General features: G+C 36.9%; 1 protein-coding gene across 1 annotated transcript in view; it reads left to right on the top strand.

The window, feature by feature from the left end:
* Nucleotides 1–21400, top strand: part of AGMO (alkylglycerol monooxygenase) — a 182965-nt gene that overhangs the window by 60438 nt on the left and 101127 nt on the right. The window contains exons 4-5 of the mRNA XM_054384821.1: nt 15215–15318; nt 21288–21383. Of these exons, the coding sequence (XP_054240796.1) occupies nt 15215–15318; nt 21288–21383 (200 nt within the window). The remainder of the gene's footprint in view (nt 1–15214; nt 15319–21287; nt 21384–21400) is intronic.

Below are 21400 nucleotides of genomic sequence, written 5' to 3'. Positions count from 1 at the left end.
CTGTAGATTGCCTCTCTTCTGTATTTTAAGTGATTTTCTGCTGATCCTCAGGGCTGAGGAAGCAGCAAATCCATCTTGACATGCAAAGTGAATAGCTGAAGGGCAGAGGAGTTACTGTTCTTTGTCAAAAGCTTTACTACTCAGTAGAGGATGGCCATGAATATAAGGTAGTATTTTTTTGGTCCTGCTCTGACTGCCATAGGCATCCTAGCCACTGGCCTAATTCTAAACCAGATTTTGCCATGATAATGTTGTTAATGTAGAGTAAAGCCTTAGCTGAGAAAAGCAGCAGCAATGTACGAAATGGAGCTGGTGATTTGCTCTCACAGGCTTTGGAGCTGTAGCTTGGCCATTCCAAAGACCAAGTTGACATCCAAAGATTAGGCATAACACTGAAAGACTGAACTTGTATAGACTCAGGATTATTTATTAGGGGGAAAACCAGAAATTTCAGAGCAGAGCAGCTATATTTCTCAATAATAATCTTATTGAGATTATTTTCTTTTCCAGTAGAACCAGAGATTAGTCAGTAGGTTATTTTTTCTTGTCAAGACCTCCTCCAATATTTTGACATTTTGTGCCATCAGGAAAGTTTTTCTATTTAGAAATAAAAAGTTAGTGTAGTACATTTCTAAAAGTGACTAGGAACAATCATCTGAATCTATATGGTTGGTTATTATCTTGATTTACCTGAGAATTAATGCAAACATTTTGTAATTTCTGGTTCACTCTAAGATGCAAGAAAATTCACCCACCTGTAGATGTCATGGTGTGTGAGGTCATAAACTGCATGCTTCTTGGGTCATGTGGTTTGCAATTTATATGTAAGCTCCTAACATCCATACGACAGCACATGTGAAATTCTTTTAGAGTTTAAATTCAAGAAAGTTTGTTATGACTCTAGGGAGTCCCATTGTTGCATGTTGCTCTAATCTAGCTCAAAGAGAAGACTGACACACCCTGCACTGCTGAAGCCTCAGCACCTTGCAGGATTAAGTGCTATCTGAAAAGCTCCATGTGAATGGGACTTCTTTCCTGAGCTCAATTTGGTTTTGTCTACTCTAGTTTGATAGATCAGATTATAAGAATACTTCAAAACTACTTAAGTAATATGCAGAATGCAGAAATACTCAATGTAATAATGACATCAGATTACATTTCTGATTTTTTTTAAATAATAAACTTAATTATAGAATGAATAATTTCATTTTTATCTTTAAACAGGATTGAAGTGAATGCTTCTAACCAATTTTGATAAAAAGAAACTGTTCCAGAATCTTTCAACAGTTAAAAAATGCTAATGCTCATAGCAAATTCACTCACAGATGTTCTTTAAATAGATCTTTCTCTCTGGGCTCTTGAAGCCATGAGGTCTGAGTATGATTTGACCTTTCATCTGATTTCTCTACTGGAAGAGAAGAGAGTTTAATGGAAGGCAAACAAAGTTGTGGCTGTGCTATTTATTTAGTGCTGGCTCTGGAGTTCCCATTTTGTGTGTGTTCATCTCTTGATCTAAGAGTCAAGTAGAATATTGATACACTTGAACTGTAAAAAAAAAAAAAAAGAGTATGGTGGCTGGCATAGAGTATATCAGGTTTGCCCTGTATTCTTTTCACTTTTTAGGTGTCCTTCTAATATACAGACTGATTATGTACTAACATAGTGATCTTCTCTGCTGCATTAAGACAGGGAGATTAAGTCATCCAGAATAAATACCTTCATTAAAATATGCAAAACCAGAATAAAATCTGCCTAAATTAACATCTCTATATGCAGTACACTAGCATAGCATTTAATCACATGATCACACAGGGGTTACAGTTATGGTCTTTAAGAGAAAATCTTCCAAACTCCCTCTCAGTGTATTTTGCTGCGTAAGTTCTTTCAGCTCAATTTATTGCATTAATGCTTTTTTAAATTGTGCTGAAATAATGAGGCAGCATTAACAGATTTAATATATGGGTAAATACTGCCTTGTTTCAGTTGTTCAGTTACTCACATAAAGGTGCAGAATAAAATAAGCATTTTTAAATCTCTGTGATTCTGATTGAAACATACACTTGAACACATCTCCATATGTAGCAGATCCCAAATTAATGGGACCCTTGAGATACAATTGCTGATCTGACTTTCCTTGAAATGTGAGAATGCTGGAATACAGTGAAAGCTTCCTATCTTTTAAGCTCTGCCTTATCACAACAGTGCATTCATGTATGAACTACAACAACAAAACTATGAATGCAGATATGCCAGAACTTTGAAAAGAATAAAGCTGGGAAAAGGTGGGAAAACCCATGTATTGCCTACCCAATGTGTCATTCCAGGGAGAGGTGCAACTCCAAGAAGTTTATTGTGACCCTCTGATTTGAATAATCCCCATTCAAGGTGCGTTTATTTGCAGTTTTCTTTCCTCTGGTCTTGGCTGTGCTCACTGTACCTGTCATTCCATTGCCAGTTCAGTCCAGTATGTTTAAAGAAAGTGTGCTGTTTTGTTGCTATAAATGATAAAAAGAAACATTCAAACCCCTATACCATGTGTCAATGAAAATGCTTGTATGTCTGCAAAATCAGGATCAAGAAAATGTGTGATGTATCCTGTTAAAACTATGCCTGAAATATAGTCTATCCTGGGAGCCATAGTAGTAATTAGGAGGAAATGAAGCAGCAATCCATAACTACAAATATTATTAGCTGAAGGAAGTACCCTGTTCTCTATGCATGCTTTAAAAAACATATTTGAAGAATAGATATAGAGTATACATTTTTGCAGTTTCCCCTAAGGCTCTTGATTGATGTGAATTAGCAGTTCTTCATGTGGCTTCACATACTTCTGCACCTGGAATGCTTGAAGAGCTGAATCAAAACTCAGACTCTAATCGCCCAGGATGACATTTAAAATGTAAATAGACATAATGCATAAATGCAGAATAATTTCTAAACTTTTATTAGGTGTATGCTAGGCACAGTTTACTCTGACGAAGATTATAACGTATGATATCAAATTACAGTGGAGAGAGCTATTTTGGAAATTGAAGTGTTGAGTGGATTACTCTTGCATCCAGTCATAATCATAGTTAGGCTTGTCACTCTGTACTGTTTGTTAACCTTTTTATTCAATGAAGAGAATCTTTACAACATCAGAGCATACCCCACAACTAACAGTAATTTGCTAACAGTAATTTAGATCTGCTGTCATTCAAAGCCATTCTAATGTTAGTTTGCATTTTAAAATAAGCTTTATCTTACATGTAGAAATGGCTTGTATAGTTTTGAGTTATATTAATGCACCTGTGAAATACCTTCCTGGCTTGAAATTTATAGCTTCTGAACTGTGACTCATGTCACATGAAGGAGAAATCTAGACATGGTTGGTGCAGTTGTAGATTAATGTGTCATACAATCTGTGTGACTACAAGTTAGTCATGCCCATTAGTTTTCCTTCAAAATTTCTTATTTTAATACAGGAAATATGGTTTAACTTTAGATTTTGTATCTAGTAGCACTTAATCCTCTAGACTAAGCTTTTAGCATTTTTTTGTCTTTGCCTTTTTATATGGTTTGCTACATAATTTGTGTTGTAAAAGGCAAAACTTCTATTACACCTATGAGTTTCTCTTCTGGGTAGGCAACATTGTAAATTATTAAATACAACTACAGACAGTGTCATGATAACTTTTAATGTGATGGTGAAGTGAGAGCATTGATCTTATGTAATTTGAGTCAGGAAAATCTGAACAGGTAAACTATTTGTAACTTCTTACAGCTGAATAGGAACATAAGTAATATTAGGAACAGAAAAAAGGCCATCTGGTCCTGCTTGCTTGAGCCTGTGTGATTGGTTGATGATAATCTCAACCACCTGCTTTTCCACTGAGCTCTAGTTCACCAGTCCTATCCAGTTCCAGAAATAAAGGTATATATTTCTTGTACACCTTTATAAATCTTTCCTTATAATTTTGATTATTCAGACCTTATGCAATCTTATGGCACAGGAGATCCCAAAATCACAGAAGAGATTGGAACTGGTAGGTTATGGATGCTCAACAAATGCACAGAAAGAAATGCCTCTTATCTAATAGTTTGTAATCTAATTTCAGAGAAAATAATGTGCATTATTATAATAGTGGTGTAATAAAATTAAGTGAACATCTATGTGGTGATAGTACTTTAATCAGTTACAAAATGCAGATAATTATTTAGTTTTTAGGTTTAACTGCAGACAGTTGTAGTATTTATGGTCTCTACTGACATCCTGTTAATACATATATTATTTTCTCCGATGTTTATCAAGACATTATTGTCTTTCTTGTAAATTTGAGGGGGAATAACGAGAGTACCCTGAAGCATAATTCTTTTTGCTACTAGCAGAGTGAAGTGAGTAACAGCTCTGTGAAGTAACATTTTCATTCTACAAACTAAGGAACTGAGGAATATATTATTCTGCCTGCATCTCTCAGTTCCCAGCTATCACACATGCTGCTTCTCTATAGCAGTTGTTAAAAAAAATGTAGGAATGTTATTTAAATGTGATTAAAATTATTAAAACAATAATTAGTTTTTAGCTGTTTCTGGAAAATAGTGCCAGCCTCTGTATCTTTCAAGTTTTCAAGTTAGTTATTTACTCTACTGATATGTTTCAGCAACTAAATTTAAATTAGTTCACTTTTATTCCTACAATTTCTTATCTTTTTATTTTTTTTTTCCTTCTCCTCTTTTTCCCTCTCCTTGGACATAAAATCAAAGTCGTTTCCTGTGCTGTAGCCATTGTCCTAGATTTTGTGATACTGGTATCAGGTGCTGTAAATGATACTTCTTTGATTATTTGGCTTTTAGTACCCTAATGTAAGCTCCTATCAATTCCTATGGGGTTTTAGCAAAGGATATTCTTTTCCTAGACTACCATAGTTGTACTGTGCCTCCCTCTGGCCATCATTGAGTGTCTGTTGGATGAGCAGCTGAGAAAAAAGATTTCATCCATTACTGGGAGGCCTTTTACCAAGCAATGTAAATTAATGCTGGGGTGAATACAGGTTAGTCATTTAACTTACAAGCTTTGAGAGCTTCCATGCTGCGTATAGAGATAATGGGTGCTGGCACACATGAAATATCCTATGAAATTATACATAAATGCTTACTGCTTGATATGTCTTGACACACTGTAAAACTTTGTACTTACAAGTATGTTTTCCATAAAGAAATCAACACTTTGCAGATAAAGATTCCCTTTCCCCTCTGCTCCGCTGCTAACTGTGGGAGGAGATTGGCTGTGGAGTAACAGGATTTTCTTGGTAGACTAGTTACATCTGGCACAATCTGCCTATAGAGACCAACAGCACTCTCTCTCTGGGTCAGTTCTTTTCTTTAGCAGTGGATTTTAATCAGAGGTCTCAAAGCAGAAACTCAATTTTTCTATTGAGAGTAAAATGCCTTATTGCTGCCAGATAAGAATGACACTTTATAAAACAGAAGAGTCTATTTTCCTATGTACAGTTTTAGTGGTTGAAGTAAGTGTGATGTCTAATGTCTTGCATTTCATAGCTTTAATGCTTATTTTTGTCTTTGGAAAGTACAAAGTACGATAGATACATCTTGCATTGAGCTTTCAATCTTGTTTTATAGCTTAGAATAAACAGATAAAAGATAAATTAAAATGTCATAATTAATCAGTTAAAAATAATTCTTTTCCATACTTTGTATTTTCTCTCTGAAACCCTTTCCTTTCCATTCTGCTACTAATTACACAGCCACTAGCTGTAGGCCTTCAAAGTCAGACAATGCAACATCATTCAGGAGATGTGGCTGCAGAAGGGTGTAGGAGGAGTGCCTTTACAGGTCAAGTGCTATGGCTGCTCTTTAGCAAATCAGTCAACTAGTATCATGGGAAGCTGTTGGTATTCCTGCTCCCCCACACCTCTGGCTTCATCTGTTAGCTGCTGCTGTTGCCAACCCTCATTTTACGCTCTCAGACTTGTAATTTGTTTCAGTGTGTGCTGGCAGTGCTGGAGCAGCTTCAGCCCACAAACATCATTACCAAAACTTATGGGAAACACTGAAATCAACTCTACCTGAAACTGTACTGCATGTTGCTTCACCACTCTTCAGCTAGTAATCATTAATATTTTTGGGAAAGAGGAATATAAAGTAACTCCTGTGACTGGTGGTCAAAGCTCAAGAAATGGCTTCAGTAACAATGGACACTAAAGTTAAAGGCTTTCTTAAAGGCTGTTTCATGCCTTTTGCTGAATATGTTTGATCATACTGCTGCTACCTGTATGCCCAATGTAAAGACCTGATTTAGGTACATCTGTGTTCCCTGATGAAGGGACAGGATGGGGACTGGTGGGAGAGAAACCCTTGAAAATAGTATTCTGGTGCTAGAGGCATCCTCTGGATAGTCCTAACTGCCACACTTAGGGGTGGGCTTTACCAGATGGATCCCAGCTTGATGGGATACAGAGGGAAGATTACACCACCCCTTTCTTTTTCACCTTTCAGCTGAAGCAACATGCTTTGACAGCTTCCTGTGTTCTGGTCTCTTTATCTAATCTTATCTGTCTATATCGCTTCCATGTCCTTTTTCTTAGGAGGGAAAAAGAAATAATAATAAATGGAAAAGGCTCTTTAAGTTTCTACATGCTTAATAGTGTCCTGAGCCAATCTGTTGTATGGTAGATGCATCGACAGGTAACTACTTGATGGGTGCTATGGGTAGCTATGTGCTTTTAGAATGGGAGTACAAGTACTGGCAACTCTGGTTCAAATGTAGTCTGTGGAAGTGCAAATTACTTTTTCTATGAATCACATATGTTGTAAATAAGAAGCATAACTGCCAAATACAATGCATTTATCACTGTTCAATTAACTGTTACTGTATTGGTTCTTTTTATTTCACAGAGAAAAAAATTGACATTTGTAAAACAAACGTGTAAACAAATATGGATGAGCAATCTGACTAAATATCTGAACTTGTCTTCAGAGGGTTAACTGCCTTTGTTTTGAATGGTATAATATATAATTCATTTCAAAGTTTCAAAGTCTGTTAAGGTTAATGGATGTTTCTGAACTGAATTCAGTAAGTTTTGGATCATGTCTATAGACAGTACAAAACTCATGTGCATTGCCTAAAGTATCTGTCTGGCTTTTGCTATGGTTTGCAAATCTGTGAGGGAGTGGGGTGAAAGTTGGATGAAAATATTTCTTTCTAGAATATTTCAAAAGTTTCTTTAAAGGAGGCAGTGTCTTGATGTCCCCCAGGCTTTCCTGATATCTCGCTAAATTTCAATAGGTTTCTTTGCAAATCTAGTCTGCATTTCCACACATCTTTCATTCAAGAACTTGTCTTAAGTCATCTAAAACACTCTGCAAGAGAAAGCTGTGTAGAGCTAATTCTTCTTTTACATCAGAATAACTGTAGACTTACCAGTGTTAATTGTTACTGTACTTGTCTTGGAAACATGAAGAACCAAAAAAAATAAAAGAATGCAAGAATTCAGCCTACAAGGTAAAAGTTACATCAAGGTGCTGTGGATATTTTTTTTTGTTTGTTTAAAAACTGTATTTATGCCTTTCAGTGGGAGGACTTTAATTCATTCCAGGGTTGTGGTTTTTTTTTTTTTATTTTTGTGTGTATGTATTTCCTTAGAATTCTTTAAGTTTATTGTTTTGAGTAAGATTAATGTGGCTGAGTTAGTATCAGTTATTGTTTTCTTGCTAATATCCTGCAGCTTTATGTTGCTTTAACATATAGACATTCAGAGTTTTGAACATTGTGGGAAAAGGTTTCACTGGCATCCATTCTTGCCATTAAAGTGCTTCCCATCTGAATTTTTCCTGCCAAAGTATGTGGTATCCTGCAGAGCAAGAGGATGAGGACATAGATTGCAATGAAGCTGAACAGTTTGCACTTCCTAACGGTGACACCAGACATCAATCTTTTGTAGAGACAGCCCAGAATACAGGAGAATAAGAGCTCTTGCCCCAGCTCCCCCATCAGAAAAACAAAAGGAGAATTATCTTCTCTTTTTACCCATTTCATTCCAGCAGTTTCCTTCTAAGATTGTCCAAGATTAATATGTTCTCAAATTGTGTAAGATGATGTTTCAGTGGCTAAGACAATACACTTTTGGGGAAATAAAATAAAATAATGGAAGTAAAGTAACTATGGGTCATCTGAGTAACTCTTCCTTTGTTTTGGGGTTTTTGTTTGGTGCCTTCTGTTTTGTTTGGGTTTGTTTTTTTTAAGTTAATCCCAGTTCTCTTTGTCATCAAGCTAAGGAGTAGAGTGCTTATTTGGTCATAGTTAATGTATTTCACATATTTATACAACAGTGTGATGTCACTGTTCAGTAACACCACGTTCTATTGAACAGGTTGGCAAATGCTTAGAACCAAATATTGCCAGTCCTGTAATTGGCTCTACTTGGAGAAGTCTGAGTCAAGCCTGCAGCTTGTGCAAAATGGCACAGGTCTGTAGGAGCCACTTTGCACCAGCTGCTGAGGTCCTTCTTTGCAGAGAAATTGGTTACAGGTTTTTATTTTAATATTTGTATTTTAATTTTACCAATAGATTGATTCATAGTTGTGCAATTAATAAGCCATATGCTCCTTTTTGTAGTAAAAAAAGTGCAAAAATAGCTAAGTGCTGCAAAAACTTGTTACATCAAGGAGCTGCAGAAGTTAACATATACTGTGTCAATCAAGAGACTGTGGGGGTGTAAGGTGGATAAACTTTGCTAAAACCAGTAGGAAACCTCACTGAAGAAAGGGTAGTAGGAAACTTAAGCCCAGTATTGCTGGAAAACTCTTGACTGGGCTTGGCACTGGGTTCAGAAAGAGGATTCTGTGCTATTATTTAATTATCCTTGAAACTGCCATCAATTTTTTTTTTTTTTTTGGCAAATCAGAGCTCTTTTCACACTCTTACACCTAGAGAATCTTTTATGAAAGCCAGAACAACTAGGAAACAGAGTAGCCGAATCAAGCCTTTTACACCCATGGAAGAGACAAGTGCCAGTGTAACAGTTGCTGTTGTAATGATTCCTCACAATCCAAAGACTCAGGTCTTTGCTTCAAAGATCATCCAGACTTTAGGAAAGCAACCCTTTAACCAGCTGCAGAGCTGATCCAAGCAGCTAGAGAACTTGAAAAATTGGCTTTGGGAAGGTGTTGGAAACAGGTGGTCAGGCAAGCTGGTATATAGCAGAATTTTTGTGGGAGACCTGCTGGATACTGGAAGACTTGCCAAATACTCCAGTGTTTCCAGAGGTTACATATATGCACTTTACTAAAACTTCATTCCTTCTGTGTGTTTCTTTATCTTTTGTATGTTTCCTATTTGTCTTTGTGTAAGTGTCCAAACCCAATATTTGCATGCTAAAACTGCTTTGGATCATTTATCTTCTCAATATCTTTCCCCAAAAAGGAATGTGCATTCGTTTTCTGTTAAAATTATGATGTCAGAGATTGAGTCATTGTGAATTAATTTCTGAATTCTTACCTAATAACCTTTATTCCTTTGTGGTTTTCCATGGCATGTGTGGAAGAGGCTGTTAAATCTCAGCAACTGTATGGAAAAGTCATGGGTTAGGACTGTCCTAAATGTAATCAACTGAGGCTCTTGTTCTTTACGTTGATGTAACTGGTTTATAATAAGTTTAGCTGCTGAGAGAACTACACCTACTAGAAAAGACTATACCTTCAGGAGCACTGCAGCTTTTTTCTGGCTTTCCCATTGTTGTCCTGTGCTGATGAGGACGCTAGAAAAAAGAACACAGGGCATATATTGCTTGAAAGGACTATTACTTTTGACCTAGGCAAGCTCTGCTTTCTTAGCCACATGATATCATAAATATTTTACAGATTCAGAAATATATCTGAGTATAACTCTCAGTCCCCTGGATTTTTGCTAAGAGAGGATGTGATCTGGCCTGATTGTTCTGGGTAGCATATGTAATGCTTTAGCTTGTCTTGACTCTTCCCACGTTTCCCTAGACCATTCTGTATCTTAAGTTTTGCAGATCTTACTGTGGATTTTTTTGTGTGGGAGCAGTTTTGTGTTTTCAACTGGTATGGCAACAGATCAAGCAGGAGGTTTTGGCTTGTGCACAGATTCTGGAGGCAGGTTTTTATAGAAGGTTGCTTCAATTTTTTGGCTTGTAAGCCATGGGAGCATATACCATGTATTACATGATTGTAAGTTAGCCCACTCAGTAAATATTTTGCTGACCACATACAGTAATTTAAGAAGAGGGCTGAAAAACAGAGATAATGCTGAACAAAGCATAGAAAAGCACATCTCTCATCATGGAAGGAGGAGATGCTGACTGCCTAGTGAAATTTCCTAGTTAAGCTGCTGGATTGTGATTGCAGAACATCTCATGGTAGCATTATTTACTGACACTAGCTGTGTGACATTCTATATGATTGCCTACCCTGGAATTACCTGGATACCACAATATATTTCATTGCAATATGACAAAAAAGGAAGAGATAGTCCTGAGGCTGAAGAAGTACTTCTGAATTGTTCCACTTTCCTGACACACAAACCCTTGGAGCAAAGGCTAACATCTGTTTTTCCTATTATTCTAAGCAGTAGCAACACTCCTGCTTCCTAGATGGTGAGAACTGGTTTGTGTCAGGTATATGCATACATAGGTACTTCTCAATAAAAATGCACAGAAGAAGAAAGTTAAGTGTTTGAAGCTCCTTATTGAATCTCAAGTCTAATTCATCACTTGAACTTGGATATTTTTACAATTACTTTTTTTATTTACCTATGTGATCATCCTGAGAATACAAACTAACTGCTATCACTCACTGTAGCCAAGGCCACAGTGTAAGAAAAATGTATCTCATTAAATATATATATGTGCTCTATATATGCTTCTTTGTGTGTGGTATATATTCTCATTAAACCTGCACTGCGCTATGCTTACATCAGCTTAACTGAAGAAAGAATTTGTTCCTATAAGAATTATATTTCTAATATCAAGAAAGGCAAAGAAAACCAATGAAAGGTCTTTTGGCAAATAACCTTTCAATTCTTATTGAACAACATGGAAACAAAAAAGCATAAAGCAAAGTTGGATCAGAAGAGTAACAAGAAGGACTACACCATGACAGACTAGACAGCAGGGTCATTTGCAGATCATATCTACTTCTGTTGCAGAGATGACAACTAATCTGTATAGCTAGATTTTTGTTTTTCTGTGAGGTGGAATTGATTCTAGGGTGATTTCCCAATTTTAATAAAGGCATCCATTCTGTGTCCCAAAATACATTTTTTGGCTGACTTTCAGGAAAAAAAAATCCTGTAATTCTCTTTCTCAGTAACAAAGCTTAACTGCTGCTCTGTCTTGGTGGTTTTTCATCCCATGTAAGTATAATCCATCACAGAGTGAGACTTTGAAAAAGTCTCATGAGAAGATGTTTATTGGAACATTTCAGAAGTATCAACAGAACAGAGCAATTAGAAAAATCAGGAAGGTAGTAAGTAGTCAGTTGTTGTTTTGTGAATAAGCAAAGCTAACAATTTGGTGGAAAAAGTACTGAAGTAGTATGTATTCTTCTTTGGCTTACTATTTTAGAGAAAGTTGAAATGCAAAGAAAAGGAATGAATGGAAGATTTACCTCCCAGGACGTTTTTCTTTCCTCAGTTGACCTGGAGAGAAGTAGACCCATGAGATGATCCTTTTTCTTTTGCTTGTAGGTAAATGCAGCACTGGTTATGTGTCTCAGAAGCACTGTGGGTTACAGCTGCTCTGGGAAGCAGCAGTTTCCACATCGGGGCCAGCAGGGACCATGTTGTGGGCAAGGGGTTTCTTGCCACATGCTTGGCTTTGCATCATTCATTGTAATGTGGTAATCCATGTCACTGAAACAGTAATTTTTCTGTCTCCTAAGTTTGTAGCGAGGTGAAGTGTAGTTCAGTTCCTTGCTGAATACTGAAGGTATCTAATCTTGTAAGAATGAAAAACAGTCCAAATGAAGATTTAAATTTAAGTACATGCTGAGTTGTTCTTCTAGCTACAGTCAGTGCTGACTGAAAGAGCGTGGAAGCTTTATGTGATTCATCATATGAAGGCATTTCTAAATATTGTGTATTTTTTTCTACTTTATTTTAGATTCAAGTTTTATAAATCTGTGTGCAAAGAAGTACTTTTTTTATTCACAGAAAATTTAGCAGATCTTTACCATTTTGCTGATTTTGAGGACTATGTGGAACTTAAGAACTTAAAGCTGGTCCTGCTGTGAGCAGGATGTTGGAGTAGAGACCTCCTGTGGTTCTCTTCAGCCTGAATTATCCTATGATTCTATGATGTTCCTCCTCTTGAATCAAAAACAGGGGGGTTGTGTATGTGTGTGTGGCAGTTATGCATTATTTAAATTGTATTTAGCAATCACATTTGACTTAGGTAACATGAAAAATTCCATTAGAGCATTGTCTGCTTGACGTGTCCAATTCTATCACCTACTTTTTTCTCATGGTTCTGCAAAATGCAGTAACACTTCCTGTTTCCTACACAGATTTATTTTTTTTTTAAACAATAATGTATTGGAATTTGCCATATCTTGGTCTTGCTCTCTTTTTTTTTTTGATCGTTATGTTATAATAAATATGAGGAAGTGCATGTGAGAGAATCTTTTAGTATTTGATTCCCATTGAAATGACTTTCCTCATTTTGCTTCAAGTTATCATCCTGAGTGAAAGAGTGAAACCACAACCCTTCTATAGACACATATATTTCAGTTTCTGTCACGAGTAGTTGCTGAGCAGTCAGCTGTATTCCTTGAAGAGTACTTGAACTGAGACGTCTTTTAAGTGTTATGATTGTAATATTTTTAATGTACGAATGGTTGCAAACTGAGTGTTGGGGTGATCTATTTCACACTTATTCACGATGTTATTCTTTTGCTTCAAATAAAAAGCTATCAATGATCAGTTTCTTCAGATAAATTTTTAAGACAAAAATTATTTCCAGCCATCAACTATGCTTGTTTAGCCAAGGAATTTAACATAGTCTGTGCCATTGATGTTGGCAAGAATAGGAGTAAAGAGTAGGATTTAATTTACTTAGCTGTAACAGAAGTCAGAAATAGCTTTAGTAGTTAAATTACTTGTGACAGAATTGTTTGTTTATGCCCATAATATTCCTGTGGTATATTTTTGAATGATAGAACATTTAAGCTGACTCACACATCTGAAAGATGAACACTTAACCAATATTCAGTTACATTATTCTATATTCTTGTTAGTGTAACAGGCAGTTTAATTGAAAAATGAATGCTAATAAAATGCCTTTTTAGTAATTCATTTTGAAAACCATTTGACCTTAACTACAGTGAGAGTAGACTGTAAAAATCATCATAGATTCCCTTCCTTGAACTTTTCACAATGCTGAAAAATGACTGAGGGAAAGAAGTAAGATCTAGTTACTGTACCCTGTTTGCACAGCTGTACTTCATTGAGTGGAGGCTTGTGTTACACACAGTTTGTGATAGGAAGTAAATGCTTTTAAAACAACTAAGGAGACAGGTCTTTAACCTCCACCTTTTTAGATGCTTTGTTCACTCATTTAGCTTCTGTTGAGGTCTTAGAAAACATTTCAGATACAAATTATTGTTGAGTACTGAAGCTCACCTGAATAATTCATCTCCTAGTGAGCTCATTAGAGATTCATTAAGGTGTTGTTGGGTTTTTTTTTGAGGGAGATCACTAATTCTTGATGTAGTGAACACTTGTTCCTTCACAAACAAATGCCTTTAAAGAAGGAAGAATTCTCAGATTAAGTGTAGTGTTATGATCGTTGGAATTACAGTTTTAATTCAGCAATTGTAAGGATTTGCAAGGGCTTAGAGAACATTCAAAAATGATGTTGTCATGGAAATTATGTAACTCTCAAAATTCATAGATATAAAATTCTTGGTTTCTAGCATACAAGACTGTTATCTCCTCTTACAAGACTATCCAGTATCCTGAAATGGTGAAGGCTTCTTGAGATTCATTAAGAGAAATTTTTGGCATTACTTTACATTGCAAGTACAGTTTATCACCAGACCTAAATTATTTGATATAAACTTGGCACTAGATAATTTCAGACTTTAAAAGACATGTTATAAGATAATTCCATGAAAATTATTCTAAAGGCACTTTTCTAATTGCTCTCATGAAGCAACTCAGTGGCAACAGGAGTGTACGGCTGGCAGCCAGCCAGTTAACTTTTATTTTCTGTAACCAGCTGAGGTTTTTGTGTATACTTTATCCCTTGAATTGCAAGTGACCTTAAATTTCAGTTTATGCCAAATAGGCATTATTTAGGCTGCACTAACCACCCAGTTTCTCATTTTTCTCTGATTAAGGTTATCCTCATAGCTATGCATCTGATGGTCATGAACATTTCTGTCGTTACCCTCCCACTCAGGACTGCCCAGATATCAATACACAATGCAGAGGGGCCACCCAGATCTGTACTTAATGAGAGAATACCTTGAAATGCAACCAGGATCTTGGAATATTCTTCATTGCAGTGCATTAAAGGTGTCATTCCTTCATGAGACAGGGCTGACACTGTTTTTTGTCCCTATTCCAGCAACATTTTTTGGTCTGTAACATGAGGCACGGTCCTCTTTCAGCTGGGTCCAGAGTTCCCAGCAAGCAGCATTTTCCCCCCCAATTGTCACTGGTGAGCAAGCAATAGCTGTGTTTTGTGATCTGTAGTACAAGTAGGCTTCAAGATTCAGGTGTTCCAGAAAACTGTAAGCCTAACAGGAGACATCAGTTCAATTGTTCAAATTCAAAGCACAAGATTTTTGTGTGCTCTTAGTCTTGAAATACAACTTCAGTAAGCAAATGCAGGTATTAAAGCGTCCTCAGTCCTTGTCCTTCTGAACCCCATAAAAGAACTTCCACTGTCTCATGTTATCAGTACTCAGCTCAGGCTTTCTATTTAGCTCTCATTTCACACATCCTTCTGCTCTTCTAACAATTATTTTAGTTCCTGCCACAGCCTTCCTCAGCATGAAAGTTACAATGACCTGTGTCCATTTACTGACATGAAAGTGAGCCTACCCAAATTCTGCTTTGAGCACTGGGTTTTATTACCTGCTCTTCTATAGTAAAACAGGAAAGTGCAAGCTGGGGGACTTGTTGCATTTAGCTTAAGAAAAAAGGAACAACAAATATTGCTTTGTTCTCATTAGAAATTGTGTTTTGCAGAGGTTAATATACTGTGGGCAGCGCACCAAATACATCATAGTTCTGAAGATTACAACTTATTCACAGCCTTGAGACAATCTGTACTGCAAAAATATACCTCCTGGGTAAGTTGCATAAGATTTGACACTCAATATCAACACAACTTTGTAAAAGTGAAAACATAGTGTTTATTGCCCTTTGAAGAAGAAACATAGATTTTAAAGATATTTGACACTGCAATCACAGAAATTGAAATTGAAGAATCAGAATCATAAGCTTTAAAAATACAGCCATTAATGTTTTTACAGCAAACTTGAAAAGAGATACAGTAGTTAAGTTTAAGAAGGCCAGTTATAACTCTCCATTTATATTTGCATAACTGATTAAAATGGGACAATTTTTTTTCTTGTGATTATTCATGCATAAATACAGGAAAAGATCAGAATATGCTAGGATATTTCTGTGTAACTGAAAGGAGCAAGGAGAGAAATCATTGCTGAATGCTTTCAACATGCAAATGTGTTTATTTTTCTCTGCTCATTCACATCATGTGTCAGTACTTCAGCAAGTAAGTGCAGTCAGTATGCCTAGTGTTATTTCAGACAATTTATTTTTAAATGCTGAGTTGTATACACATACAATATAAATTGAGTAGTCATTTACAGATTTAAAAACATGTTTTTCCAAATACAATCACAAATGTAACATGTTTTTTAGTGTGTAGTTTGGGGCCAAAGATAACTGCTGTTCTCTTTTGACTCAGGTTGTAATTTGATTTTTTAAAGTTGTTGTCTGTTTGTTGTTTTTAAGTAACAACTTCAAAAGTAGATTTTTTTTGCATTCAAAAGCAATATTCAATGTATTTTTGTATATATAACATATATGCATATATGTAGACACCCTTCTTCAGTGGGCTGTAACACTGGTGGTTGAGGAAACCCACCGTCTTCTTTCAATCTCAACTAGCCTATCAGCAAGTGACTCAAAGCCAATAGTGTATGCTCACCACATGCAAATCCAATGTAACTCCATTAATTTCAGTAAAGCTGTTCTAGATTTATGCTCACAGAACTGAGCATAGACTTAGCCTGTTGTTCATAACAGCCCATGATATTAAAAAGAGTTAAAGTGCTAGGCTGCAGAGAAATGCTTCATTTTTCTAGAAGTCATGAAACAGATACTACTTCTTAGACTTGTTTCTTGAAGTCTTCTATGTAAATTGTTATTTTCTTATTCAGAAAACAATCATCTGATGGTGGCAGGAGTGCCTCAGCTTTAAATGACCATAATGAACAATAGCGGAAGGGATGCATCTCTGTCACAACTCTGCTTCCTATGTAAATACTGCCATGTTAAAGACTTAACCTTTGCACATTTACCCATTGGGACCATATGTGCAAATGCTTAACAAAAACAATAATTCAAAAAAAAGACAAAAAGCCTGTGTGTACATATGGGTGTGAGCTTGAGCACTTTGTCTGCCTGCATGATTTTCAGGATAATACCTCAGAGACCATAAAATATTCAGGGAGGCCAAGATGTCTAGCTGCCTTAGATTCTGAAGACCATCCTCAGGACCACACTGGTATCGCCTGGCAAATAATATATGTGCATTTAGAATTCATTTGCTTTGAGCAAAGGGAAGTGAACCTTGGAATCTGTAGTACTTTTGTATGCAGTGATTTTCTTCACCAAATATTTGGTACTAGGCAAGGATTTTGTTAATGTAAATATTGGTTTGTGTCCCCACAAAACTTTTGAGACAAATGCCAGTTTTCTTTCCCTAAAGCCTTACTGTGCATGAACACAATTATTGCTAATTGTTTTAGCACTCCTAATTTTTTGGGGTGCCAGCCTTGTCCAGAACCCCATAGATGGATCTGCCTCAAAGCTGAAACTCTGAAGTCTTCAGCTAATCTGTTGGAATGATCTGATGTTGCTGAATGCGTACTGTTGAATGCAGTTTGACATCCAGTGTTGGTGGGAGCTGTGAGAAAGCTGTGGTGGATGGTGTGGGATTGTGGGACTGTTCTGCTGCCAGCTCTGTATGTGTTTTAAGTTAAATGTTGTAAGATAAATAAATCAGCATATTAATCTGTGTGGGTTGTGCTTGAGCTGATAGAAAAGATGTGTAATGAAAGAGAATAGAAAAACATGCTCGAAGTACAATCACTGGCGTGAGATGTACTCCTGAACTTGGAACCAAATGTGCATTACTTCATGTCGTTTGTACACAGTGTTTCTGTTTCTCCAGTGAAGGGGCAGACCTACTGTTAAGACTGTGGGACGGTTTTGAAACCCATTTTGTGGGAAAAAGATGTATGCTATTTTTAAAGGAGAAAGTATCAAGTTCATGCTATATACGTTTTTGCTTCTGATGAAAGGCTTAGTTGAAGTGTAATTCTGAGAGATTTGCATATGCACCTTGAAAAGCTACGATTTAAATCTTACTGTTCTGCTTCTCAACTTTCCTCCAGGGGTAAGATTTAATTTCAGATATTAGATCCATAATAATTTGATAGCTTTAGACTATACATTTAGATAAAGGTTTGAATTATGCTTTTTTTGTTTCAAAGAAGTGGAAACATCTATATATACATCTGGAAAGGGAATAGTAACACTGTTCTTTTCAGCAGAGTCACAAAGTTCACTTATCTACTGAGGAGTTTGCCAGGTCTGGGATCTGTAAGGGATGTGTTTTTCTTGCATCCTGAACTCCTGCAGAACCCTTACAGAAGCACAGCCCGCACGAACCAGCTGTTGGCAGCTGCCCTGCTGCACCCTGCAGCCCCTCCATGGCTACAGCGGCAGGTGGCCCCAGAGACCCAGCGCGGAAATGGGGGGGGCAGAGCAAGAAGCTCCGCCCTCCTGCTTCACCTCAGGAGTTTGAAATTTCTCTTTTTTCCGTAGTGGAAACGTTTATGAGATGTTACTTAAAAATGAGAGGGAGAAAGGTAGAGCATGCACATGTCAGAGAGTGTGCAACAGTACCCTTCAAAAGGGGCAATGCCTTAAATGTGCAGGCACATAGATGCAGTGCAGCAGCTGCAGATGTGAATCCCTCAAACCCCTTGCTGTGTGCCTTTCCCACCAGGTTATCGGTTATTGTGGCTCTCTCTCAATCTCTGTTGCTGAATCTGCAGGTGGGAAAAGACCTGTGTGTGATAAACATTTTATTACTTTTTCCCAATTTTGACTGGAAATTCTGTCTTGGATCCAGAAAAGCTTTTCCTCTGCAGATGAGAGAAAGGTGGTACATTCCCATGAAATGTTTTGATCTGATGAATTGGCATTTCCAGTGAAAAAATTATTTAATGATTTTAAACAAAAGTATTATATCAATCGTGTTGTTTCAGTGGACCCACAAATAGGAGAAACCAAATCTTTTGTATGGGAGAGGTTTTCATTCCTCTCTATGGTTTCTGCTTCTGTAAATGATCTTTGAAATCCTTTCTGTGCTAAATAAAGCTTACACTGCAAGGAGACACAAGGCAGTTAAGAAAGCAGTCTCCTTTGTCTGTCTCAAATTTACTTGTAGATTTATATAAAATTTCCCTTATTTCACCACTAATCAGGGAAATCCTAATACTCATTATGACAAATAGGTTGAAAAATAAATAGGAAGATGATGGTTTTTTGCTCTCTGATTCATTTATAAATACCATCGAACTGCCTGCGATATTTTTAGGGAAAAAGTATATAATTTTGAACCCTGCTTTCAATCCTGCAACCACTTCCATGAATAATCTGAAAACCATCTGTTTGGGTTTTTTAAAAATCAACTTCCTTTCCATTCCTTTAAAACATTTCCTGCTCTTATCATGCCATTAGACAGGTACAATCAATAATAAAAGAAAACTGCACTAGCTTTACTTAAATGTGGCTGTATGTCCTACTTCTTCTTTGGCTTCTCTGTAGGCTAACCTTTGAGAAGCAACATGGCAGCCTTCTTTCTTTTTTGGGACAAATCTCTCTCAGTTTGTGGTGGTTTTTTTTTTTTGTTTTGTCGTGTTTGCTGGGTTTTTTTGTTTTGATTTGTGTTTGGGTTGGGTTTTGGGTTTTTTTTGTTTGTGGGGTTTTTTGGGGGGGATGTTTATGTTTTTTTGTTTTTTGTTTGGTTTGGGGGTTTTGTTGTTGTTTGTTTTTTTGTAGCTCACCTACTTTTAGTACTTAAATACGGAGAAATGTCCAGGTTAGAAGAAGAAGAAAAAGGAAGTCAGAAAAGGGATTGACTCATCTAGATATGGGAGGTTTCAACTATATTTGTATTTCAGAGCATGGAGTATTTCAGATTTGAAAGTCACTATTCTGTTCAGTAGTCTTCTGCACAAGGCAGTATGATCTGTGTTTTTAATTCTTCAAGAAGTCTCATGCCCACGTCTACTCCAGATTTTCTCATCTAAATGCCACATCCCTCTACGGGCTTTTACTGTCACCACCCTAAGTGAGAGTTGCTGTGACTTTTTTCAAGTCTGCTTGTTGTTTTGTTTTATAAATGTTAGGCAAACACTTCATCCTTGAGGATCAGACTGACCTCCACCATGGCAGGGGGGTTGGAACTAGATGATCCCTGTGGTCCCTTCCAACCCTGACAGATTCTATGATTCTGTGATTTAAATAAAATAGCTGTTTGCATTATTTTCCCCAAGTTTCAGAAGCATAATCCTTCTACCACCTTTGAATTCTTTTTGTTCTTGGAAAAGAACTTCCAAGACATTAAACCAGAAATGCCCCAGGTGCAGTTTGTGGGGCAGCTGTGATCCATGAAGCCTTTGAAAGTAGTTTTTGAAATCACAGCTGTCCCAGCCCTACCAGGTGATACTGCAGTGACTTAAGGGTTTCTTTTTAGTGCTCCAGTTGTCATCTGGTGTTGAAGCCTGGAGAGAGCTGGAATTGCAGGACCTCAGTTGCCTTATGACAGTGAGACGTAGCTGTGTTGATTTTTCTCAAGAGCATCAGTCACATCACAGCCCCAGTGTGACATCTTACCTATCAGGTAGACTCTTGCATATAAACTTATGGAATATTAGCATTAAATGCTATGTGCAGACCTCCGCTAAAGGAATTCCTGGCTCAGGAGGCCTGTTGTGGCTATCAGGTTGTTTTCTCAGATGTTCAAAGATTTTTTTTTTTTTTTTTTTTTTCTGGAGAGAGCAATAGAACTTGAAAGTGAATTTTGCAATTTTTGCTGTGTTTCTTAGGGAGCTCTTATCCACTACCTATATTTTCCTGAGTGCTAAGGAAACGTAACATTTTGTTGGTACCTGTGCTAATTTTTGGTTTAGATAAAATTCTGTGTATTTTAGGGAAGAATTAACTTCTTAATACAGCTAATATAACACAGTGTCAGGTGGCGGGGAGGGGGAAAGATGACCCTTTTTTTTTCTGAAGAAAGCAGACGGACTTAAAACATGAAGTTCTTGGAAGTCTTATTCTGTTGCAGAGACAGTTAAGCAATTAATTGTGACATTCCTGAGACATTTCTGTGTGTGTATAATTGTGAAACTGCTGGGACATTGTCTGTGTGTAAGTGGCTTTCCTAAGCATTTTTCTGACACTGTTTTCATACTAGCACAACTTTAGAATTCAGCAATATATTGAGGCTTCAAGGGACATGCAGTGAAGAAGTTAGGGTGAGAATTTACAATTAACTTTGAAAGCCAAGTAAGCTGCCCTGACCTTATGGTTCTCACACAGGGAGTTCAGATGGAAAAGCTGTGGTATTGTAAATTCACACCTTGCTTACTCTGTGATAATTCTACCCTGTAAGTGAACCCTTTGTGTCAAGGAAATGTTACTGTCTGCTCCATATAGTACACAGAATAAACATCTAATCTCAGGTTTACTGAGTTCTTCACTTGATTTTCTTACTTGTTCAGTATGACCTTTGGGAAATCACTTTTGCATCCATTTATGTCTCATTTGCTATAGCACATCTAGTAGTAACACAACAATCAGTATGTAGTCTATGTAATGTCTGCGTTACGGAGGCACTTACCTTCTGTAGTACTTTGAGCTCATGAAATAGTACTTGGGTAACCGTCACAAGTTTAGAATTCTATCACTAATGGATATTCTCTCTCTCATTTTTCAGATTTTCAACTTGCCCATGGCTCTTCTCATTCCTCCTTCAGTGTTTGCTGTTCATCTACAGTTCAATCTGCTTTACCAGTTTTGGATTCATACAGAGGTAAACCAGGCTTTAAA

The sequence above is a fragment of the Indicator indicator genome, chromosome 11 (genome assembly GCF_027791375.1).
Source record: "Indicator indicator isolate 239-I01 chromosome 11, UM_Iind_1.1, whole genome shotgun sequence".
Classification (NCBI taxonomy): Eukaryota; Metazoa; Chordata; class Aves; order Piciformes; family Indicatoridae; genus Indicator; species Indicator indicator.
The sequence above is the reverse complement of the archived record's forward strand: the minus strand, read 5'-3'. Positions and strand labels throughout refer to the sequence as shown.